This window comes from Saimiri boliviensis, chromosome 7 (assembly GCF_048565385.1).
Source record: "Saimiri boliviensis isolate mSaiBol1 chromosome 7, mSaiBol1.pri, whole genome shotgun sequence".
NCBI classification, from domain to species: Eukaryota; Metazoa; Chordata; class Mammalia; order Primates; family Cebidae; genus Saimiri; species Saimiri boliviensis.
This window is the reverse complement of record NC_133455.1, coordinates 107,982,179-108,005,435: the sequence shown is the minus strand read 5'-3', so window position 1 is coordinate 108,005,435 and position 23,257 is coordinate 107,982,179. Positions and strand designations below refer to the sequence as shown.

The 23,257-nt window shown below is 38.7% G+C and overlaps 1 protein-coding gene across 1 annotated transcript; it reads left to right on the top strand.

Moving 5' to 3' along the window:
- Window positions 1-22,548: 22,548 nt before the first annotated feature.
- LOC104653461 (large ribosomal subunit protein eL39-like) lies at window positions 22,549-22,821 on the top strand. The gene has a single exon (XM_039461707.2). It carries the CDS (start codon window positions 22,628-22,630, stop codon window positions 22,781-22,783), a length of 156 nt encoding a protein of 51 aa, XP_039317641.1. The 5' UTR covers window positions 22,549-22,627; the 3' UTR covers window positions 22,784-22,821.
- The last annotated feature ends 436 nt before the right edge of the window (window positions 22,822-23,257 follow it).

Here is a 23,257-nt window from a genome sequence, read left to right as displayed (position 1 = left end):
TTTTTATTTTCTAAGAATTGTTTTTCAATATTTCACTTAATTCACTGTAAACCATGTCTCTATAAAATGCAATTAACATTCTTCAAAAGCAAGTGTATGAAGTCACATAAAAAGCTAATAAAATCAACATCCAATTATAAGAGAACCTCACTGAAATCTTATTCAAAATTGAGGAAGGAAGTCTATAGTCGCGTTTTTATTTCATCCTTAATTTCCCACGCTTTTCAAAGAGCCATATTATAACTCTTCCTCAAATATTTGCAAGGAAGTATTGTGATTGTGAAAATAGATGCTCCGAGAATACCTAAGCTAAATAAATATTTACATTCTGCCTTTTTAGTTGAACAATTGACTTTGTTCTTTAGCACTTAGGTCAAAATACTTAAATGTTTTAAAACATCAATAACAAGAGGATATGATTTTTCACCAGATAGTCTAAACTTACAGGTTTTATCAAAACCTTCACAAGAAGGAATTAATTTTTTTTTTTTACGAGATAGAGAAATCTACTTTAATATTCACATGGAAAAGTTACACATCACAAGAGATTGAACAGTAGCTTAGCATAACTAACATAGCTATAGTGAAAAATCATTTTTATAAAAAAATAATCTAGATGCGGTCATCAGAATTTTCGGTCTGCTTAAGTTAATGTTTGAAGATCAACTTTTATCCCTGCTTGAAGGATTTGCCATTATGCCTTTTTTTTTTTTCTCCCACTGTTGCCTATTAATATTCTTTGGAGGAAGGAAAGCAGAAAGTGTCCATTTCCAAGAGTTTGTCCTTTGGTAGCAAGCAGAGAACATTTTTTCATTTCTATGATTTAAATAATCTGTACAGACATGAAACTTAGTGACATTAAGCTTTAGTGTAAAATGAAGAGTGATACGCAATTTTTTTTCACTTTGATAAAACAGCAGGTTTCGTAAACTCCTTAAGGATCCAAGCATTTCCACATCCCATATGCAAAATCGTTCAGAATCCATATTGACCTCAGTTGAAAAACAAAAACAAACACTTACTCTGTATATATTACACTATAAAACCCTGTACTTAAAACTGGTAAGGAATATTTTCAACACGTATGCTTCAAATACAAAGATTTCAGTCTATGTTAAAGAAAACACATTGGAATGGACTCAGAACAAGTTTAATTTGTGATTAAACATCTCATGCAATCATGCAAGACCACTAGCTATAACTAACCGTTACTTCCAAGTCTATACTGGGCAAAACGGAAACAAACTAAAAGCCAGGCCAAACAGAAAAGACATTCAAGGTATCAAGAGCTCTGTCATAGAGCTGAAAAATAATTTTCCAAAAGAAATAAGGAATTAATTTTTAAAATGTTAGTGCACACACACCATAAAAATTAAAAAAGGCAGGGTGTTGGCCACTGGTTCTTTTTAACACAAAAAATACCTCTTCCACTTCCCTGTTTTTGTGGGTGAGCATTTACATCCACTTACATCATTATAAAGACAACCTCAATTTGCTGACTTTATGTGGGATTTATATCAAAGGAGTCTTGGAGCTTGGCATGCCTTTGTTCACTTTCATAGCATTCTTGTACAAAACCATGTGAGTAGTATCTTATCTGTATCATACAAAATTAAAAGCAGACGTACTAGGAGATGAAGCAGCTTTCTCAAAGGAGATAAAGTCACATAATTATCAACTGATGAAACTTGGCTTCGAACTCATGTCTTCTCTTAACAAGCCAAGTTTTTCCCCACTAGGTTATTCTTCCTTTACATAAATTTAAGAAGTCACAGTGGCAGCTGAGCAGAAAGAACGGACTATCCGGACAAACTCCAAGATTTTTTGAGGTTGGGTTAACCTGACCCAGCAGAAGTTCTGAGACGTGGAAAAAAGGGAAGCCAGACTATAAGAACTATTCAAATTTTTTGACAGTCAATGAGTAACACGCAAGTTACTGATAACAGGGTAGCAAAATGAAAGTGTAAAAAAAGGTGAGAAACGTCAGTGTTTCATAATAAACTTTTCTCATGGGCTTCACTCGAAACTCTTGTTCCAACCCTGAGCTGTATGTCCAAGCCCTGGAGCAAACCCTCCTTCTATCAGAACTCTCCCTTGAGTTGCAGGAACTGCTCCTGTGGGTACTGGAAAACAAGGCTCTCCTGCAGCTGACTTAGAGCAGGTGGCTTTGAGTGAGGAGACTGCAGATGTGTGTCAGGTATGACCAGATGCACTGAATTGTTCACATTTTTGACAATGGAATTTTGCACATTCTTTAGAAATAAGCCCTTCATTTGGATTCCCACAGTGACCCCTCTCAAGCCTAACTTGAGCTGCCAGGACTGAGTCACCTTCTCTGGTGGTTCATATTACTGGTGGCAGGTTCCACCTGTTTTAATATTTGCTTGCTAACAAAAGTGATCCTCGAGAGTTGAGTGACAGGGGCTGCTGAGCCGGCTTCCAAACCAACTGTGGGAGAGATCAAGATAACCAGTCCCCTACAGGAGGAACTATGAAGATAACTTGGCCAAAACAAAGTGTTCTAATGGATACCTTTGTCCCAAGATCTTACTTGGGATTAACCAGTGTTGGGCAAGGTATCAGTTTAAACAGAAGTAGGAGAGGAAGCTTAAATTACAGCAGAAAGAATGCTGACCTAATAGACAGGAGAACTTCAGAACACGTTAGAGGAAAAAGCATAGATCTCTACATAGATCTATAAAGTAGACACCTGGAAATAATATCCATCATGAGCCTTTCCAATACTAAAATTCTCTGGGAGAAAACAGTCTTTGGCCAAATGAAGTGTCTTTGAGAGAAAATCCAACCTTTGAGTTATCTCATCCCTGTCCTCCATGACACCTCATTAACACTTGTTTTGTAAACAAGTTGTTATATTCCTGAATATAATGCCAGCAACCAATTTCTGCCAGCACAGCTTTTCACCCTACTTATCTTCTCCAAAAGCATCACCCCTTTCCTACCATCTCCCATCAATGGATGAAGTGATAGTTCCACTTACTATTTAAGTAGTGAGCAAAGTTCTCAGTTATACCCTGTCTTAACCTTGCAAATCCAAAAAAGGGTTATCAGCTCTTATAGAATCAGGAAACTATGTCAGGGTGTGGTAGAGAGATCAAGTACTTAAAGAGAAGCTCAAAAGCCAGGCAGGATAGTGTTCACCTGTAGTTCCTAGCTACTGGGAGGCACTGGAGGGAGGATGGCTTGAACCCAGGAGTTCCAAGTTGTAGTGCACTATGATCATGCCACTGCATCTGCACTCCAGCCTGGGTGACAGAATTAAATTCTGTCTCTAGAAGAAAAAAAAAAAAGAAGAAATTCAAAAGGCCTGGACTTTTATTTCATCTTTTCCACTTGCCATTTGTGTGGCCTTGTGTTAGTTACTCGACAGCTGTCTGCCTGCTTTCTCTCTCATAAAAACCCGCTAATGTTAGAATGTGGCACTTGGAAGATTGTCTCTCTTCCTCCTGCACCTGGAAGGCATGAATAATCAATACTTCCACAGGTTACTCGTGTTAAAAATTTCGTGTCCTTCCCTAAGGACATTTTTGTTTCTAGAATATGTATATTTTTATCATTATGAGCCCAGGAAAAATCCAAGAGATGGTCAAGGCCATCAAGTTCAACACTCAATTTGCTTAATAAGTCAGCCAACATAATGTTAATCCTACTCATATATGTGTGTATGTGTTTATGTTATTAACATTATGTTGACTGACTTATAAAGAATTTAAACAAATGTATCTATGTATATCTGTATATGTATAAACATATGTATATAAGTGTAAACACCACACAAATATACATATATGTACATACACACACACACACACATATATATATATATATATGAAATCTAGTCTTTCAGAAAATAATTCACATTAAGGAACAAAAGTAATTCTATAATTGAAAATTATTTCAATTTAGAAATCATCAGCAAAATCAGTTAAAATGTAGACTTAGGTTAATTATGTAGCATATCAATCTATGTCTGAATAATTTGTTATTTTCTTGATACTTTTCTTCAACTGCAATAAGCACTGATATTTACATGACATGAAAATATCTGCAGTTAAACCAGAACATTAAATGCCATCCCAATTCAGCATTTCTCTAGTTGAAGATGAGGCTGAAGAAGAGGAGGCTGAGTTTTCATTAGATAATGTTTGTAGGGGTTTTTTTTATGATCATTGTGCTTAATTATATTATTACTACATTATTACTAAATTTTTGTCTTCTATAAAACTTTGAGATCATGACAGATAGTAAGCCAGAAAAGATGCAGGGATTGCTATATCTTCATCACCACATGGAGAAATGGCACAGGAAAATGAAAAAGTTTATCATAAATCACAAATATAGGTTTCTGAGATAAAAAGAGAGAGCAGAATTCCTGATCCCACACATGAAATCCCCCCTTTTACTGTAACACATGTTCGAAGGGATGTAGTGACCTTTTCCTCATGTCTCACAAGAATCAGGCATTGAAGAAATTACGTTGTTCCTGAGCCCCTTATGTTTCACAGGTAACACTCTGAAGCCCACAGCATGTATGTGACATGCCCAAGATGGTGTGTTAGTGAGAGAGAAAGAACTAGGACCCAGGCCTCCTTCCTACCTCCTCAGCACGGCCCTTTCCTAGACAACAGATTGCTCAGTTCCACATTCCATCACAGCAACTGGACTGGACTCGTCCATTCACTCAACAAAAATGTATTGAGAACATACCTAACATGCTGAGAACCAGATACAAGACAAAAATAAATAAATAAATAAGATTCCTCCCTCCCACTTCCCAAAGGAAAAAAAAAAAAGTCAAAACAGACAGGTAAGTAGCTGAAGACAAGACTTAGCCCAGGCTTTAAGATTGGACAGACCTGGACACATAGCCTGAGTCTATGCTTCACTAACTGTGTGACCTTGAGCCTCTATGTGTTCTTGTATAAAACTGTGAAAAATTTTCAGAGGTGGTTTGTGAGGATTAAATGTGATAGTATTTATTTTCTTAAAATAGTATAGTGTCTGGACTACATTTTTACTATACCGCTGTTACTATAGTAAGGGGCTCAGAAATGGTGGCAATTAACCACTACTACTGGCTGAAATAAGGCTGAGAGGGAGGAGAACTTGTGGTCCCTTTTCTTCATTCTCCCATCAGATAGCTTAGAGTGCTCACTTTCCTGCCATCTATACCACACGAATGGGGACAGTTACTGGGAAGTTACAAGGGGCCCCAGAATGCCTCACTTAGTGGGTTCTGTCTGCAGCAGGACTTAGTATCTCTTGATCTCTCTCTCTCTCTCAATTTCTCAGGCTGACTTTCTTAGTAAACCAGCACTATTTAATTCTTTAGCATTAATGAGTCATCCACCAGTCCAAACTTGTACACGTTCCTGCAAGATATAATTTGGAACCTTTGCCAAATACGTTTTTATTAATAGTAAGATTATCAGACTAAGATGAAAACTGCTGCACTAAAAAACCAAAAGAAGTGTATTGAGAGCTTTCCCAGATACGCCCTTTATCCACTGTCTTTATAATTCATTTAATTTATAACAATGTAGGACATTATATAAAAAGCAACATGGGCTCTCTATCCTCATAAGCTCTCCTGGAGGAGGCAGAATAAATACTGGTAAACACCAAGTAGTGAACATGGAAACACAAAGGCAGTTAGGGCTATATAAAGACAGGCATGTCAGTGTTCAGGAGGGAGCACATCTATAAGAAACAAGAGTTAGCAGAATGTCACTCAGGAATGAAGCAGGACAGCACCTGTTTGGAAAGACTTCAAGGGAAAGAGTTCTGAAGGGCAGTGGTGATGAACGGAGAGATGGCTTCAGGTTTGAAAAGAAACAACAAAGCAGGGATGTCAGGCGATAAGAGGGAAAGTAACCCTCTAAGAGCAGAGAGAAAAAGTGAGGGGATTTGCAAATTCCTCCAGAAGACTGCAGTACTCACACAGTCAAAGCAAACCAAAGAGCTAAATAAATCTGATTTATTAAGGCAGATGTGAATTATATTGCACACTTTCCCCAGTACTTGTTTATCTGTGTTAATCAAGTAATGAGTCAGCTTTCTGCTCATGGTTATCACAAATGGGAATGAGAAGGTCCCAAAGCCAAAACCTAACATATAACTTCAAAGGTCCAGAAGTGAATTATTGGCCTCATAGAGATCACTGAAAGGTTAGAGACATCTAGGGATAATGACAGGACTTTTTAAAAACTATTAAAAAGTATGTGAAAAGGATCTAGAAAATTACAGAAATATTTATATTTTAAAAAATTAAATGTTCCTAAATGTTTTTGTTACCATGTTTTGCCACATGATTGGAAGTTTTTAATAAATAGCAAGTTTATATTTTTGCTTTTTGTACAATGGTGATTTAATACAACAGCACTATGTTGTCAATGGATACTTTCATAAACATCTGTTGACTAACTTGGCTGCACTTCTTACTATAGTCATGAGACTCACACATATCATCCCTTTCAAAAAACCTTGATTTGCTCCTCTACAAAGTCCCTGAAGGCCACATGGGTGATAATTAATGTAGGAAAATAATAATTCTCATTTAGCGAGCTCGTTTGAGGTGGCAGGCACTATTCTAGTGCTTTACTCATCATTTTCAATCTTTGATGATTAATGAATACCACTCTATGATAAAGCAGATGTCATTACAGATGAGAAAACAAGGACTTGAGAAGAGAGGCAACTTCCTCAAGGCACACAATTAATATGTTAGTGAGAAGAAACTACAGTCCAGCTCTTCCTAATATAAGAGAGAAGAAGGAAAGAAAGAAAAAGAGAGAGAAGGAAGGAAAGAAGGAAAGAGGAAGGAAGAAAGGAAGGAGAGAGAGAGGGAAAGAAAGAAAGAAAAGAAAGAGAGAAAGAAGGAAAGAAAAGAAACAAGGGAAGGAGGCAGGAAAGAAGGAAGGAAGGAAGGAAGGGGGAAGGGGCAAGGAGAGAGGGAGAAGAGAACTATACCCCAAATTTTGATTAAAAAAGAGACAGAGAAAGATCTAGAAAAAAGGGGAAAAAATCATAAAAACAACTCACCCTTCTTAAAGAAGGCACAGCTGGAGAATTCAAATCAATTATATTTTGCAACCCAGAAAATGTTTAGCAAACCACAGATTTTTTTGGGTTTCCAATGTTATTCCATAGCACCTCTTTTCAAACACCCTTCTATACTATATATTACTAGATTTTTTTTACTCTATTACTATAGATTACTAGATGTTTTTTAGAAAATATTGGTAACTCATTAATGAATCTCTTCCTTCTCAGGAAGGAAGGAAGGAGGGAGGGAGGGAGGGAAGGAAGGAAGGAAGGAAGGAAGGGAGGGAGGGAGGGAGGGAGGGAGGGATACTATCTTTGTAGACCTCTACAATAGTTTTTCAAATAAAAAATTAAATATCTAGTAAATAAGTCCCAACAGTCATCACACAAGATTGAAACCAGACTAAGAGTCCCTTTTCCTCCATTCCCCAAAACGTAATCAATGAATCATATTTCTTCAGGTTCCCTACACACCTTTAGCTATGTGCCAGGAGTTCTGCTACAGAGATATAAAATCAACCAGGTTGGAAATAATTATAGCATACGGTCTCACTTTATTGCCACTTACAGAAATAATCTTACTGGTTAGTAAAATCTCATAGGAACAATCCACAATGCCCCTTGCCACTTAGAAAGGTACACAACATCTACCCTCTCCCTTCCCATCCTTCAGCTTGGCTCACTTCCAGTGGGAAGTGCTGTGGCTGGAGAGGAAATGGCCAATTTTGACAGCAGCCTCAACTCCCATAGCACACTGCCTCCGTGTTCTTCAGGATGGGTCATAGGAATAACATCAGCCTCTACAGAAGCAGTAGGGAAAGGCCAGTTGCACTGACATACTTGTTTCTGGACTGATTAGCATGTCCGGAAACATGAGGCCATGCAAGGACTGAAAGAGGCTCTTGTTGAAAAGGAGCTGCTGCTTTTCTTTCCCACATTACTTCAAGGGGGGTGTGCACCCCACTCTTCTTATCTGAACCTTAAAAAATGACACTACAACTTTGAAAATCAACTGTGACAGCAATGCCATGCAGATGAGATTTTCAGCTGAGTTGGACACTCAGAGTAACGCCCAAGGAGCTCGTTAAGTAAGAAAGTCTATGTGAAGGGGCTGGGTAAGATTTGAAGCACTACAGAAATGTGCCTTTATGATGTAAGCAGAAATAAGAGACTGATCAGGAAACATAGCTCAGCCTAGACAAAACCAAAGCAATGGTCACCACAATAGAAGGAAATAAATCAAAATTCCAGAAGAAAGTGGGGGGAAAACTTTAAAACACCTTACCCTTCGTAAAGAAGCCACAGCTGTGGAATTCAGATCAATTCTATTTTCCAACCCAGAAGATGTTTAGCAGATCACAGATTTATTTGGGGCTCCAATATTATTCCACAGCCCCTCTTTCCAAACACCTTTCTTCTGTTACTAAATGGCTAGGTTTCTTTCAGAAAATACTGATAACTTGTCACTGAATCTTTCCTTTCTCTCCCAGCTTGAGTCTCCAGGGAAGAAAAATAACAAAAGAATAAAAAATAAAAGAACAATGTGTTTTTTAAAAAAAAACAAATGGGGGCAGAGGACCTGAAATGTCTTAGATCTGAGATCTGACTTCCTCTTGCAGACATGTTTTCTTTATAAACTGCCTTTATGAACACACAAACACGCATTTAGTGGCTTCATGATCCTGCATCCTTTCGCTGTGGCACATGCTGGCTTTTATGCACCACGAGTTTCCCCTTTCCATCCCACTCACCATGCCAGTGTTCAATCTCTTGTCACCTTTTGCCTTGCTGAGAGAGCAGGCCCTCCATTGCCCTACCTCCAGGCTCAGTCTCTCCGAGCCACCCTCCACTCTGCTACCCAAGTAACATCCTAAACTTTAAATCCCTTCATGTTCTCCTTTGTAAAATTTTTCTCTATCTATTCATTACCTATAGCAGTGGTTTTTTAATGGTTTCTTGGAGATCTGATTAGAGCTTTGATCACTTTTTTCACCACTTGAAACCAAATCACCCATAAGCAATAAATCCTGAGTTAAGAACCTTTGGCCTAGAGCAGAGGTCTCCAAAGGGTTAAGCACCATATGGTACAGAAAAACAGTATTAGCATTCCTAATTTTACATATTCCTACTCTTTAGCAAAACTAAAAAGAAAATAATTAGAAAGTAATTTAAATGCATGCATGTTGAGTGTATGGAATGATACTGACGCCCTCACCTAACCCAGCCGAGTTTCCCTAAAGGAAAAATTCTTAAAGGGTCCCACAAGTGAGGGGTGACCGGTGGGGGCGGGGGGGAATCTACATTCATTTCTTCACTCTCAGCATATTGAAATAACTTGCATTCTGTATGCTAGAGGATTTATTAACAGTTCACTTGATAAAATTAAGCCCTTTATAAAGTAGGTTCTTTGCAAGTCTTTTAAGTTTGATGAAAACTGTTATAAAGAACCTACTTTATAAAGGGCTTAATTTTATCAAATTAACTGTCCCTACTAGTTGGCTAGTTAATTTGTATCCAAATACTTAACAGTTATCCAACTAAAAGTGGACTTGTACATTTTTCTTTTACAAAAGGCAAGGCTCCCAAGTTGTCTAACCTTTCCTGCGATGTCTAGTGGCTGCCAGGATTATGCAGAAATTTTCAGAAAAACAGATATGCTTAATATGTCACTTCAAGGTAAAGAAAACATTTTAATAGTGAACAAGAAAGTAAATTTTCTAAATTAATTTTTTGTTTTGAAAATGGGTGTGGCAGAAGCCTCTGAGGTTGTCCCTGCTGATCTTCTCTTCCTGGTATCTAAATCCTTGTGTAATCCCCTACCCTTGAATATGGACTGGATTTAGTAACGCTAACAAATAGGATTATGGAATCACCCTCTCTCACTCTCTCTTTATGGAGAAGACCATGGCAAGAAACTATCACCTCAAGCTAACAGCTGACAAGGACCTGAGGCATGCCAACAGGCAGGTGAGGGACCTTGCAAGCAGAGCCTCATTCAGTTTGGCCTTGAGGGGACTGGAAGCCCAGCCAACCCCTCAGCCACAGCTTTGTGGGAGACTGTGATTCAAAATAATGCAGCTAAGCCACTCCTGGGATCTGTGACCCTCAGAAACTGTGAGATAAGGAATGTCTGCTGTTTTGTGATACTAATTTTGGGGATGGTTTGTTATACAGCAAGAGATAACTAATACAATTGGGGAAGTGTTTCCTCTTCATTGATTTGACTGTGTCTTATTTTAAAAAAAAAAGGGTACCTTTCCTATATACACATTTAAAAAAGATTAGAAACAGAATTGTCTAGTCTATGTTTAATTAATCCAGATGAAGACTATGAATTTGAACCAACTGTTAAAATTACTAAAATGCAACACCTCCAAAGAGTTTACAAGAATGACTGAATGATATAAGGAAAACCAGAAATTACATTTCAAGAAAAACCTAAGTATAGTGTTTAAGATTTTAAAAAAAAAAACAAATGCATCATGATTTAGTTAGTCCTGCCAAAAAACACTCCTTCAGTCAGAAATGTATTTCTTTGTGAAGTATCTTGATTTGATTAAAACTAGAAGTCAAAATAAACTGAACTCAGAACCAGTTCTTTAAATTACTCCATCACAAAGTGTTAAATCAAATTTTTCAAAAACATAGCTGCATTTTCAAACACATTAGTCATTCTAATGTTTAAGAAAATTTTATAGGAGCAAAAACTAAGATGTATCTTTAAATATTTCCTATTTAATCACATCTGTGTATATTTCCAAAGGTATATAATAAACTAATCTGACAGTGAGTGTATATAAATAACCAAATAGCCACATAATAGGCAAATAACCACATATTTGAGGAGTATATGCTCAAGTTATTTTTACTGGTAGGTGTATGCAATTAAAAGAGGTTATATAGCCCTGACCTCAAAGACAAGTCCAAATGCTTTCCCTTGGTTTGCACAGCCTATCTTTTTAGACCTGCTCTTACAGCCACTTGCAGTTCTCAGGACTGAGCTTAGAAGCAGATCCTCCCAGCAGAAGCCCGTTTCTACACCCACTCCTACACCCACCCACAAACCCATGGAAGAACTCGTCCTCATATTTCAATGCCTAGCTTACTTGTCAAACAATTCATGACTTTACTCCCTCCTTCCCCTCCTTTCACCTCTTAATGCTCTCAAAGTTCCTTTTTAACCCTTTTATTACAGAACTTACCATGCTATGTTACATTTTAAGGATTTGTTTCTGTTCCATATACCCCTACCAAACCAAGGTTTTTCTACAAAATTGGCTCAGTAGCAGGAAGTATGCTGAAAATGCTGTTGAACAGATGAATTAATTAATTAATTAATTTTTTCAGAACATATTTTTCTGTGGCTCAAACTATAGCACATTGAAAAGGGAATCTCTTGTCATCTTATTCTGGTCAGATGTCTGTATACCTCACCACCAACATTTAACTTAATAAATATTTTCCCCAAAAAATTTTAAAAAATAATTTAAGTACCATATTCAGCATTTCTGAGCAGATTTCTTACAACTGTGTAAGCAGCATTATCCTATGGTAAGGAGAAGGACTGTGTCAGGTTAAATCCACCTTTGCCACCTATTAACTCTGTAATCTTGGACACATTAAATATCCTCATTGCTCTGCCATTTCCTCATCTGGTAAAATGGAGAAAATAAGATATGGCACAGATCTTGTCTTATTAAAGGTCAATAAACATTGCTTGTTATTCTATTGACCTTGTATAGCGGTATTAAGCAAATATTAAGTGCTAAATATATTCCCAGACTAAGCCTCCCTGGACCTCCAGTGAATGTACACAAGCACCCACAGAGATAGGTGTGTTAAGGACAGGGGTTCTGTCTACTTTTATTTTCATTGTAGCCCCATTACCTGGCCACAGTAGGTGCTCAATTACTGTTTGCTGATTGATTTCAGAATTCCCCATACATTCCTGCCTTGTACAGATTTGAATCCACATTGTGGTTTCAGACCATCCTTTCCAAAAGCATTCTCAGTATGGCTATTGTCAGAAGCAGGATGTGGAAAAACAGCTAATGTGGCTATGTTGCAGGAAAAGCTGAGAAGAAGACATGAGAGGAAATAGTTCAATGGAGACCAACATTCTATCTGTAAAATAATGGGAAATGATTCACAAATGCAGTATTTACGCGTAAGTACAAAATGTTCTAGTACTTCAGAAAGTAAAGAAGGTTCATTTAAAAACAAACAACAACCTTGGCAGATTCTAACTCAGAATAAAAACTTTTAAAAATTAAACCAGTTCTATTGTCAGAATTCTTTTGATTGTCAGCAGACTAGAACAAGATTAACTAGTATAAGAAAGAAATTGTATGGGGTTACATAAGTGACAAATTTAGAAGACTGTCTCGCCAACTTAAAGGTCTCTTCAGGTGGGCCTGTCCATCTCCCTACCCCTTTCTCCATATGTCTGTTAATCCCTCTGACTCCAGTCTCTCTCTAGTTTTTTATCTCTTACTACAGGCAAGTTTCCTCCATTTGGCAGAGGGGGAAAAAAGCAGGGGCAAGACTGCCAACAACTGTCGGCAAATAGCATCCCAGCTCATCAGCCAGAGGTGAAAGGTTTCCTTTCCTCTTAGCTGCAATACAGGGTGGGAAGGGATGCTGGGGAGACCGGACAATGTCCATCCACCACATCCGAAAAGGAAAACACACTCAGAATCCTACAACCACACACAAACTACATTCCATCTTCACACTTCCTTTCAACATGAATGACTAACTTTTATTTAGTATCCTGGTACATATTTTTTCTTTTGGCTTTTTGTCTTAAGCATTTTACCTGTTTCTTCAAAGGCTTTATAATAATCAGTTTTAAGTGTCTAAAAGTCATTATGCAAAAATTCACCTACCATTTCCTTAATGATTAAAATTTATGTAATTTCCAGATATAGCTACATTTAAAATATAAGTATTCTCCTCTTACCTATAACATGTTACTTTTAAAATGTATCTCCTTAAGATAATTCTCAGAAATTGAAATAATGAGTGCAATGTTAAGAACATATATACAGATCTGGTTCTTAGGATGCATTATCAAATTTTTCTTCAAAAAGTTGTATTAAATTTCAGTGTCTCCACAATACAAACCATATCTTCATGAGTGTTGGGAGTCATACAGATAATCATTTGTTAAGTCATGGTTCCTAAACATTCTCACTAGCTCATAATGCCATCATTAATCCCACTACACTTACGGTCTGACTTCCTCACCTGGGAAGACACAGGAACCTGCCAAGCATAGTTCTTTCTAGCACACAGTAGGCACTCACTAAAAGTTAGGTAAAACTGCAATTGAATGTATTATGTTCCTATTCATCTTTCCAGGGAAGACTGGGTTTCGAAATGTTAGCTTTGATCATACTAACAGAACAAAAATAAGCAAAAATATATATATCTTCTGGTTATTTATTTGAAACCCTAAGACAAAAGATGCAAGACTTACCTTTTCATCTGTCTACTCCCTTGATCTTCTCTTATCTCTGTTTTGGCAGGAAGGACAAATAAATCTGAGGGAGTTTTTTTTTTGTTTGTTTTTTGTTTTTTGACACAGAAGCGTAATGCAATTAGCACTGGTCCTTTTCGAAAACTATTATATTTTTAAAGATTAACCAAGCCTATTGTTGCTTAATTAATGTTGTGAGTCAAAACCCTGGATGCCCATCAGAATGAACTGCAGTGGGATTTTAAAACATAGGTATCTGAACCTGTCCCGTCCCAAAGCCTCTGATTTAGAATCCCCAACAGGTAGAGCCAGGTATTTGTAACGTTTTAAATCTCCACAAGTGATTCTGACACAGAGCCATGGTTTGAAAACCAAATAAATCAACCAGTAATGAGGCATGAGTATTAATGTCAGTTATTCTTAGCCCTTGGATTTAAATTTCAAGCTACATTTATTAGGGGTTTTTCCTTCTCCCTTTCTGCTGTTTCATGCTTCCATGTGGAGAAGGCTCCACAACAGTTAATACTCCCCTTTCTCTCTCAGCGCAATTGCTCAGTCCCTCTGCCTGACCTCTTCAGACCAGCCTGCAGCACCAATTCTGTTCCCCCACCCCAGGAAGCCTGTAGTTCATGTTGCCAATGGCTGGCAACTGGGGATGTCCTCTTACTGCCTGACTGAAAGACGGGCAAGTCCCCTGAGCTAACACATCCATGCCACATTCTCCAGAATCTGCCAACCTCTGGGACCCTCTGTCAATCTCCTTGTCACCAACTGGGCCAGGAAAGGTGTTCTTATTTCTTGGGCTCCCTTAAATACTACCACTAGTTGTCTATCTATGCATTTCATCTTCCTTGCTAGACAACATGTTCATTGAGGGCAAGTTTGCACATCTCTCCCACTGTGCCTGGCCTGGCAAATTTTTTCAATTGTCACTATTGGTCAAGCCCTGTTCTATGAACTGAGAAGAAAGAGTGGAACTGGATAGAAATGGCCTGTTATCTTTTAGCTTACCTTCTAGTAGGAAGAAGCAGACAATAAACAAGCAAATAAGTAGACCCAGGTTTGTAAGGTTCAGAGCTTAACACAAAGAGATACCAGATAGGTATGTGATGAGCAAATCATGAGCAGAAAACTGACGTCCACTCCACACCTATGCCATGCCAAACAGCACATAAAGTCTCTATCTACCTTAGTTCATACCTGTACACACTCCTGTGACGTAGGATTTAACATTCCCAATTTGCAGGCAAGAGTAGAAATGGTCATCAAATGGAGTTCATTCATCAAAGACTGTAGGCAGGAGCATAAAAGAAGTGAGATTGCATTGCTCTTTTTCAACCTGCTGCCTAGTTTACTTAAGATAGTTTACTGTAAGCACACAACCAGAGTCCATATATCCCTTACATGACAGACATGTAGTTAACTAGAGATGTGTTTGCTGTTGAAAATTGTCTAATTGATGACATCTGACCCAGACAAGTGTTGCCTTTCAACGTTGTTCATTATCATGAGATCTTGTTATTTTAAGTAGGATTATGCCGTTTGGGCTGGGCACTTAAAATTTCCCTAGGGGCCAAGGCTGAGTAATTTTCAGGTAATGAGCTTTAATGTCCAAGGAAAGAGACATCCTGAATCGCCTTCTGAACCTGTGCCATGGATCTGCCGTAATACTCAGTATCAGTAGTTCTAGAACCTCACATAATTGATCTTGTGACTTGAAATTGAAGCCCTTTCAAGGTTTCTTCCAAAGTGGTTTTACTCTCCTGAATCATCCTCTATTACAGCTACACTAACCCAGTCAGATGACGAAAAGGAAAATGTCAATTCTCTGGCGTTCCTGTCTTTGTTGAACAGGCTTTAAAGCCACTCTGAGCCCATTTTACCCTCAGAAGCAGAGGTACATCAGAGGCAAACTCTTTCCCAGCCTATTAAAAAACAAACAAACAAACAAAAAAACACTGAGGTGAAATGCAGAGAAAAGGGAGAAGAGCCAGGTATGGTGGCTCACGCCTATAATCCCAGCACTTTGGGAGGCCAAGGTGGGCGGATCACAAGGTCAAAAGATCAAGACCATCCTGGCCAACATGGTGAAACCCCGTCTCTACTAAATATACAAAAATTAGCTGGGCATAGTGGAGCACACCTCTAGTCCCAACTACTCAGGAGGCTGGGGCAGGATAATAGCTTGAATCCAGATGGCAGAGATTGCAGTGAGTCGAAATCGTGCCACTGCACTCCGGCTTAGTGACAGAGTGAGGCTGTCTCGAAAAAAAGAAGAAGAAGAAGAAAGGGAGACCTTACTGTTCATGAGCCACAACTTGGGGATTCAGTCTTTCATTCTCCAGGGGCTCTGAGCCACTGTGCTGAGGAAGTGAGCTGAGTTATAGAAATCCTTGTGCACATCACAAGAGAGAAACTCTATGTCAGTGTGCAACATTAGTGTGCAAAGTGTAGTAAAATTTGTGAAGCCAGACCCCACTAGTTCGAAACTGGGCATCATAAAACCTTATATCTGGCAGTCTCTTCCTGTTACAGCAAAGAGATGAGGAAATAGGCTCATAGAAGTTGAGTGACTTACCAGAAACCACATGGGTATCGAGTAGCAGAACAGCAGTTTGAAGGTAGTTCTCCAGGATTTAAGTCCAGTGCTTGTTTATTAAGAATATTTTCTTCAATAGGGATAGCAAAGATTTAATAAATATTTTTTTAAAAGATTATTTCCTGTAAAGGTAAGGGAAAGCTGAAATTTAATTTTATTCTAAGAAAATATCATTTATAATCTAAAATAGCATAATTGAGGATAAACAGAGGTGAGGGTAAACAGAAAGAGACATGTTTTTCCTACTTAAAAGAGATAGGGCCGGGCACGGTGGCTCAAGCCTGTAATCCCAGCACTTTGGGAGGCCGAGGCGGGTGGATCACGAGGTCAAGAGATCGAGACCATCCTGGTTAACATGGTGAAACTCCGTCTCTACTAAAAATACAAAAAAATTGCTGGGCACGGTGACACATGCCTGTAGTCCCAGCTACTCAGGAGGCTGAGGCAGGAGAATTGCCTGAACCCAGGAGGCGGAGGTTGCGGTGAGCCGAGATCGCGCCATTGCACTCCAGCCTGGGTAACAAGAGCGAAACTCCGTCTCAAAAAAAAAAAAAAAAAGAGATTACTGGGCTTGAGGAAAAAGTAGGAGGTAAGAATTAGAAGTCCACTCTTGAATTTAGCAGCTGGGTAATTGTGGGAAAGTTAGTTGACTTTCTAGTTGTGAATGTCCAGTTTTTGACCTATAAAATAGACCTACTCACAGAGTTATTGTGATAATTAAATGAAACAGCACAGATAAACCAGCTGAAGCTTAGCAGGTATGCAATAAATGTTATTTCCCTTTCTTGAAACAGCTATAAATTAATACATCATTCTTTTTTTTTTTTTTTTTTTTTTTGAGACAGAGTTTCACTCTTGTTACCCAGGCTGGAGTGCAATGGTGCGATCTCGGCTCACTGCAACCTCCGCCTCCTGGGTTCAGGCAATTCTCCTGCCTCAGCCTCCTGAGTAGCTGGGATTACAGGCACGTGCCACCATGCCCAGCTAATTTTTTGCACTTTTAGTAGAGACGGGGTTTCACCATGTTGACCAGGATGGTCTCGATCTCTCGACCTCGTGATCCACCCGCCTCGGCCTCCCAAAGTGCTGGGATTACAGGCTTGAGCCACCGCGCCCAGCGCTAACACATCATTCTTACCCATTCAGTAAAGAGGTCTCCCAAGGACTTCTCCCAAAAAAACTTCATGGTTTTTTTGGCCTTTTATTGGGTCTACTTATTTGCTTGTTTATTGTCTGCTTCTTCCTACTAGAAGGTAAGCTAAAAGATAACAGGCCATTTCTATTCAGTTCCACTTTTTCTTCTCAGTTCATAGAACAGGGCTTGACCAATAGTGACAATTGAAAAAATTTGCCAGGCCAGGCACAGTGGCTCATGCCTATAATCCCAGCACTTTGAGAGGATGAGACAGGTGGATGCTTAAGCTCAGGAGTTCAAGACCAGCCTGGGCAATATGATGAAACCCTATCTCTACAAAAAATACAAAAATTAGCTAGGCCTGATGGCACCTTCCTGTAGTTCCAGCTACTTGGAAGGTTGAGGCAGGAGGATGACTTGAGCCCAGGAGGCGGAAGTTGCAGTGAGCCAAGATCACGCGCCACAGTACCCCAGCCTGGATGACAGAGCCAGACCCTGCTTCAAAGAAAAGAAAAGAAGAGAAAGGAAAAGAAAAAAAAAGAAAAGAAAAGAAAAGAAAGGCAGGCAGGCAGGCAAGAGAAAGAAAGGAGGAAGGGAGGGAGGGAGGGGGGAAGGAAGGAAAAAAGGAAGGAAGGAAGGGAGGGAGGAAAAAAGGGAGAAAGGGAGGGAGGAAGAAAGAGGGTGAAAGAAGGAAGAAAGGAAGAAAGTAAGGTTGGTTTGCCAAGTGACATAAAAGAATTAATAGCTTTGTAGGGAGAAGTGAACCTGCTTCCCCTACCATAATCCTTTTAAGAAAAGAAAATGTTTCACTAATTCTTTTATCCTAAATTTTCCCTATGTAGAGGACATGGTTTTATGCATATTTTATATTTATTTATATACAAATATAGTAACTTACATGTTTAATAATATATACGTAGATATCAAAATAAAGGATACACTGTTGATGAGGTAGTTGTTGTTACCGAAGAAAAAATATATACCTGGGGAGAAACAAAGAGAAGCATAACATGAATCTACAAATATCTTACTTCTTTTATATTAAAAATGATGGACAAAGTCAAACAAGAGCTAATTTAATCAGCGGGGAAGAAACTGAATGGAAGACAGGCATTGATATAGAAGAAATAGAAACTGACCCTGTCCTAACAAATTTATGAAGTAAATAGTCCTATTCCAAGTTTACAAATTGGAAAATTGAGGCTTAGCAAATTGTCCAAGATCAAGTAGGCAGCAGGCAGCTGGACCAGGTGGAGAAATAAGGGCAGGAGTTTAGCCATTCTAGCCATTAGACCCAACTCTTGCCGGGAGGACTCAGCTTCGTTTCCCCAAAGCTCAGATTACCATTAGCAGAATTTCCAGTGTATCTGCCTCTGGAAATACCTATATAATCACCATTATTAGAGCAGTGTCATTACCCAGAGGAGTGGAATCACTGAATGCCCTTTAGGCAAATCTGTATTTGTGAATCATTGCCCTATTCTAAATAAAAACACTGTGTTAGGCAGCTTTCACCCAGCTATGGTCATTAATAACCACAAAAAATCTCAGTGGCTTTTTAACAATCAAGGTTTACTTCTCATTCACATTTCGTGTGTTGGCCATGACTGTGATTCACATGGCTATTTCATTCAGGATCCCGACTTGAAGAAGCAACTCCTCCTGGAAACGTGCTGGACTTGTGGCAGGAGAAAAAGGAAGTGCCAAACTATCAAGGCCCTCAAAGTATTTACCCTGAACTGCTCAGACACGGCTTACATCACATCCTTTCATTCCATTGGCCAAAGCAACTCACATGGCCACCTGGGAAGGAGAGACAGCGTCCTTTCTCAGGGAATTACTATAAATTGTATGGCTACCTTCCTACCAGCAGGCATTATAAAATTTATTTATTTATTTATTTATTTATTTATTTATTTATTTATTTGAGATGGAGTCTTCCTGTGTCACCCAGGCCAGAGTGCAATGGTGCTTTCTTGGCTCACTGCAACCTCTCCCTCCCGGTTCAAGCGATTCTCCTGCCTCAGCCCACAAGTAGTAATTACAGGCCCATGCCACCACACTGGGCTAATTTTTGTATTTTCAGTAGAGACGGAGTTTCACCATGTTGGTTAGGCTGGTCTGGAACTCCTGATCTTGTGATCTGCCTGCCTCGGCCTCCCAAAGTGCTGAGGTTGCAGGCGTGAGCCACCACGCCTGGCTGTACAATTCTTAAAAGGGTACAGTGAGTAGTTGTGAACAATACTATAATACAATATTCCATGGATATCATGTTCTCCGCTTTTGTAATCAACAGGTAGGGTTTCTGTTTTCATTTCCAAAAAACATACTAACATTTGCTTTTTATCATTCCCAGCAATTATTTCTTTCAGAGGCAACAGGCTGCTCGAGAAAGTATTTAAAAATTCCCTGAAGTTCCCAGAAACTGTCCTTTTCTGGGGGAAATGCAACAAATACTAAACATTCATGACCCATTCTAATATAGTTCTTCCAAAATTGTCATGGCCACACAAGACTGATTTAAATATATTATCGTAGACCCTTAGATTTTTGCTACATAGTAATAAGACTTCAAAGGAAACAAATGGCATAAATACCCAGAGTGGGTTCGTTTTGTTAAACAATGGTTTGGAATTATCCCATTGTGGGTATTACAGTCTAAGTAGAAGAAAATTCAATTAGAAGTTTCTGTGCTTTATCTAATGCTCAGCTGTCACCATTTTGAAATTCTTCATAGTTTTTGAACAAATGGTCCACATTTTCGTTTTGCACTGGACTCCGCAAATTATACAGCCAGTCTGGCTTAGAATAGATATTCCCTCTTCTGGAACATTTCCCAACACTTCCAGTGAAACCAGGCACCTCTCCTAGATGCTCACATAAATCCCTGTGACTATGGCCCTTGACATCCTGTACTGGAATTTGTGTGTTGTCTTCCCATCTGGCCCGTGTGCTCCTTGAAAGCAGGGACAATAACTAATTCAGCATTGTATTTTCAGCATCTACTATGCAACAAAACTTGATGAATAAATTACTATCAGATATTAGTGTACCTTTGTAATATTTCCAATTTGTGAAACTTTTTCTCTGGCAGCTGAAAAACTGCTCATTGCTGCTCTACTGTTCTTCCTGTGCTCTTTGGCAGACACTACCAAGTAAACTGAGAGCAGCAGAGTGCCATTTTCCTACATGGTCAGGCTGCTGTGACTTTCCCCAGAGGGACCTGAGCCTTCAGCTGGAGTCTCACATAACTTGGATCTGTCCCCCAGATTCACTTTTTTCCTCCCATACCATATAGAAAATCACATACAGTATTTCACTGATGTTTAATACTTGAAGTATGCAGCTACTGTCAAGAGCATAGGACTATAGGGACAAATGCAAATTACCATAGTCCAAAGGAAAAACTAGAAATTTACAAAGAAAGCATTTTGGACATCCCACACAAGAATTAATGAGTCTCTTTTCAACTAATAAGGTAGTTCTGATGCACAAGAACTAAATACAAAATAAACTTCAGCAAACCATAGAAGGATCTACATCTCTTTATGTACACTTACCTTTTGAAAAACAAACTGGACCGTGTGTTACTTATGTTAAAACAAATCTGGGCAGTTAACCAATAGCCACGTTGGGGGAAATACCTATAAAATCAGCATTCTGTAGATAGAAGTATGCAGTACATAAAGCACACAGACCTGAGGTCCAAACATCTGTGAGTTCAAATTCTGACTGCTATTTACTGGCTGTGTGATCTTTGGTAATTTACTGAAACCTCTCTGAGCCAGTTTCCTCATCTGAAAACTGTGGATAATAATGTCTGTCACCTCATAGGTCTGTTACGGAGATTAAGAAGATATATATGCAGAGCACTCAGCACAGAGCCTGGCAAACTCAGAAAGCCTCAGGGAGTCATATTCACACCCTTTCATCAGCACTAATGCCCTAATTCCCACAAATTCCCTCCTCTGTCTCTGTCCCATCCACGTTCAATTCCTCTCTCCCACTTCTCCAGATTAATCTCTAGTTATAGATTTGGTTAATCCACAATCCACAATAGTCAATAAAATACCTTTTTAAAGGGACATTGTCAAGCCTTTTATTTTTGTGGAGTTATTTCTTCAGTAATAAAAACATATGAATAAACATACATAAAGGATCCCCTCTCTGACATCAGTAAGTAACTCAAAGATATCAAACATGTAAAAATGAAGACTTGCTTTGCTTTACCAGAAAAGAAATAGCGTCATTGGTAACTATCTGATAAGAGGTGTATTATATACAACATAAATGAACCTCTTATATCATCCAAAGGGAACTGTTTCCTATGACATCTTTTCTCTCCAGTTACCCCAATATTCCTAGATTTCTCATAGGTAATATTTGACAAGAAAACAATAAACTCACAGTAAAACTATAAAAAATCTGTCTTTAGGCTGGGCGCGGGGGTTAACGCCTGTAATCCCAGCACTTTGGGAGTCCGAAGCAGGCAGATGGCCTGAGGTCGGGAGTTCGAGACCAGCCTGACCAATATGGAGAAACCCTGTCTCTACTAAAAATACAAAATTTGCCAGGTATGGTGGTGTATGCCTGTAATCCCAGCTACTGGGGAGGCTGAGGCAGGAGAATCACTTGAAACCCAAGAGGCAAAGGTTGTGGTGAGTCAAGATCGCGCCATTGCACTCTAGCTTGGACAACAAGAGCGAAACTCTGTCTCAAAAAACAAATAAAATTAAAAATCTGTCTTCAAGTATGCACATCTAATGTTTCCTAATAAGTTTAATTTTCTATGATTTCATCATCTAATAACTCAGGGGAAAAAAATGCCTTAACACATCAATTACCGGATATCTGCCTTGATCGAAATAACCAGATAGTTTCCAAAATCTTAACCTCACAAAGAGTTATATGGATAAGAAATGATAGTATTTAACAACACCACAATTTTCTATGAATGAAATTTGCATATTATCAACAAACATCAATTAAAAAGTGAAAATCACTCAAAATCTCACCACTCAAAGTGACCACTCTTAATATTTCAATGCAATCCTTCGAAACTTATGTCTACAGAACCTCCTACACACACACACACACACGAGCGCGCACGCACACACACCCACTACAAAAAGGATCATTCATGCATTTTTTTAAACTAATAGACTTTATTTCTTAGGTCAGTTTTAGGATTACAGAAACATTAACCAGAAGGTGTGGAGAGTTCCCATATATTCCCATTTTGTTCACCACCAATTTCCCCTGTTATTAACAACTTGCTTTGGTGTGGTACATTTGTTATAATGGATCAACTAATATTGAAACTTTATTATTGACTCCGTTCCTCGCCATGTCTTCTCACAAGACTTACAGGATTAAGCGATTCCTGGCCAAGAAACAAAAGCAAAATCGTCCCATTCCCCAGTGGATTTGGATGAAAACTGGTAATAAAATCAGGTACAACTCCAAAAGGAGACATTGGAGAAGAACCAAGCTGGGTCTGTAAGAAATTACACATGCGATGGCACACACATTTATGCTGCCTGAAGGTCACGATCGTGTTACCAAATTAAGCTGAAAAATGTCACCGCTATCTGGAGAAGTTTGAACAGTTTCCTTTCTGTATCTGTTATGAAGGCATTAGTTAGCACAACCCACAGTGCTTCCATTATTTATGTTTAAAAAAAAAAGGTTTTGGTTGCCTGGGTTCAGTAACAAATATGTGAGACCTTTCACTTCTTAAAAAAAAAAAAAAAAGAAACTTTATTATTAACTAAATTTTACATTAAGATTAATTCTTCTATGGGTTTTGCCAAATATATGATGTCAGGTATCTACCATTACAGCATCATGCAGAAGTTTCACTGCCCTAAAAATTCTCTGCATTCCACTTATCTATCCCTCCCTGACTTCCCCCAACCCCTGGCAACCACAGATGGTTTTACTGTCTCCATGGTTTTGCCCTTCCCAGAATGTCATA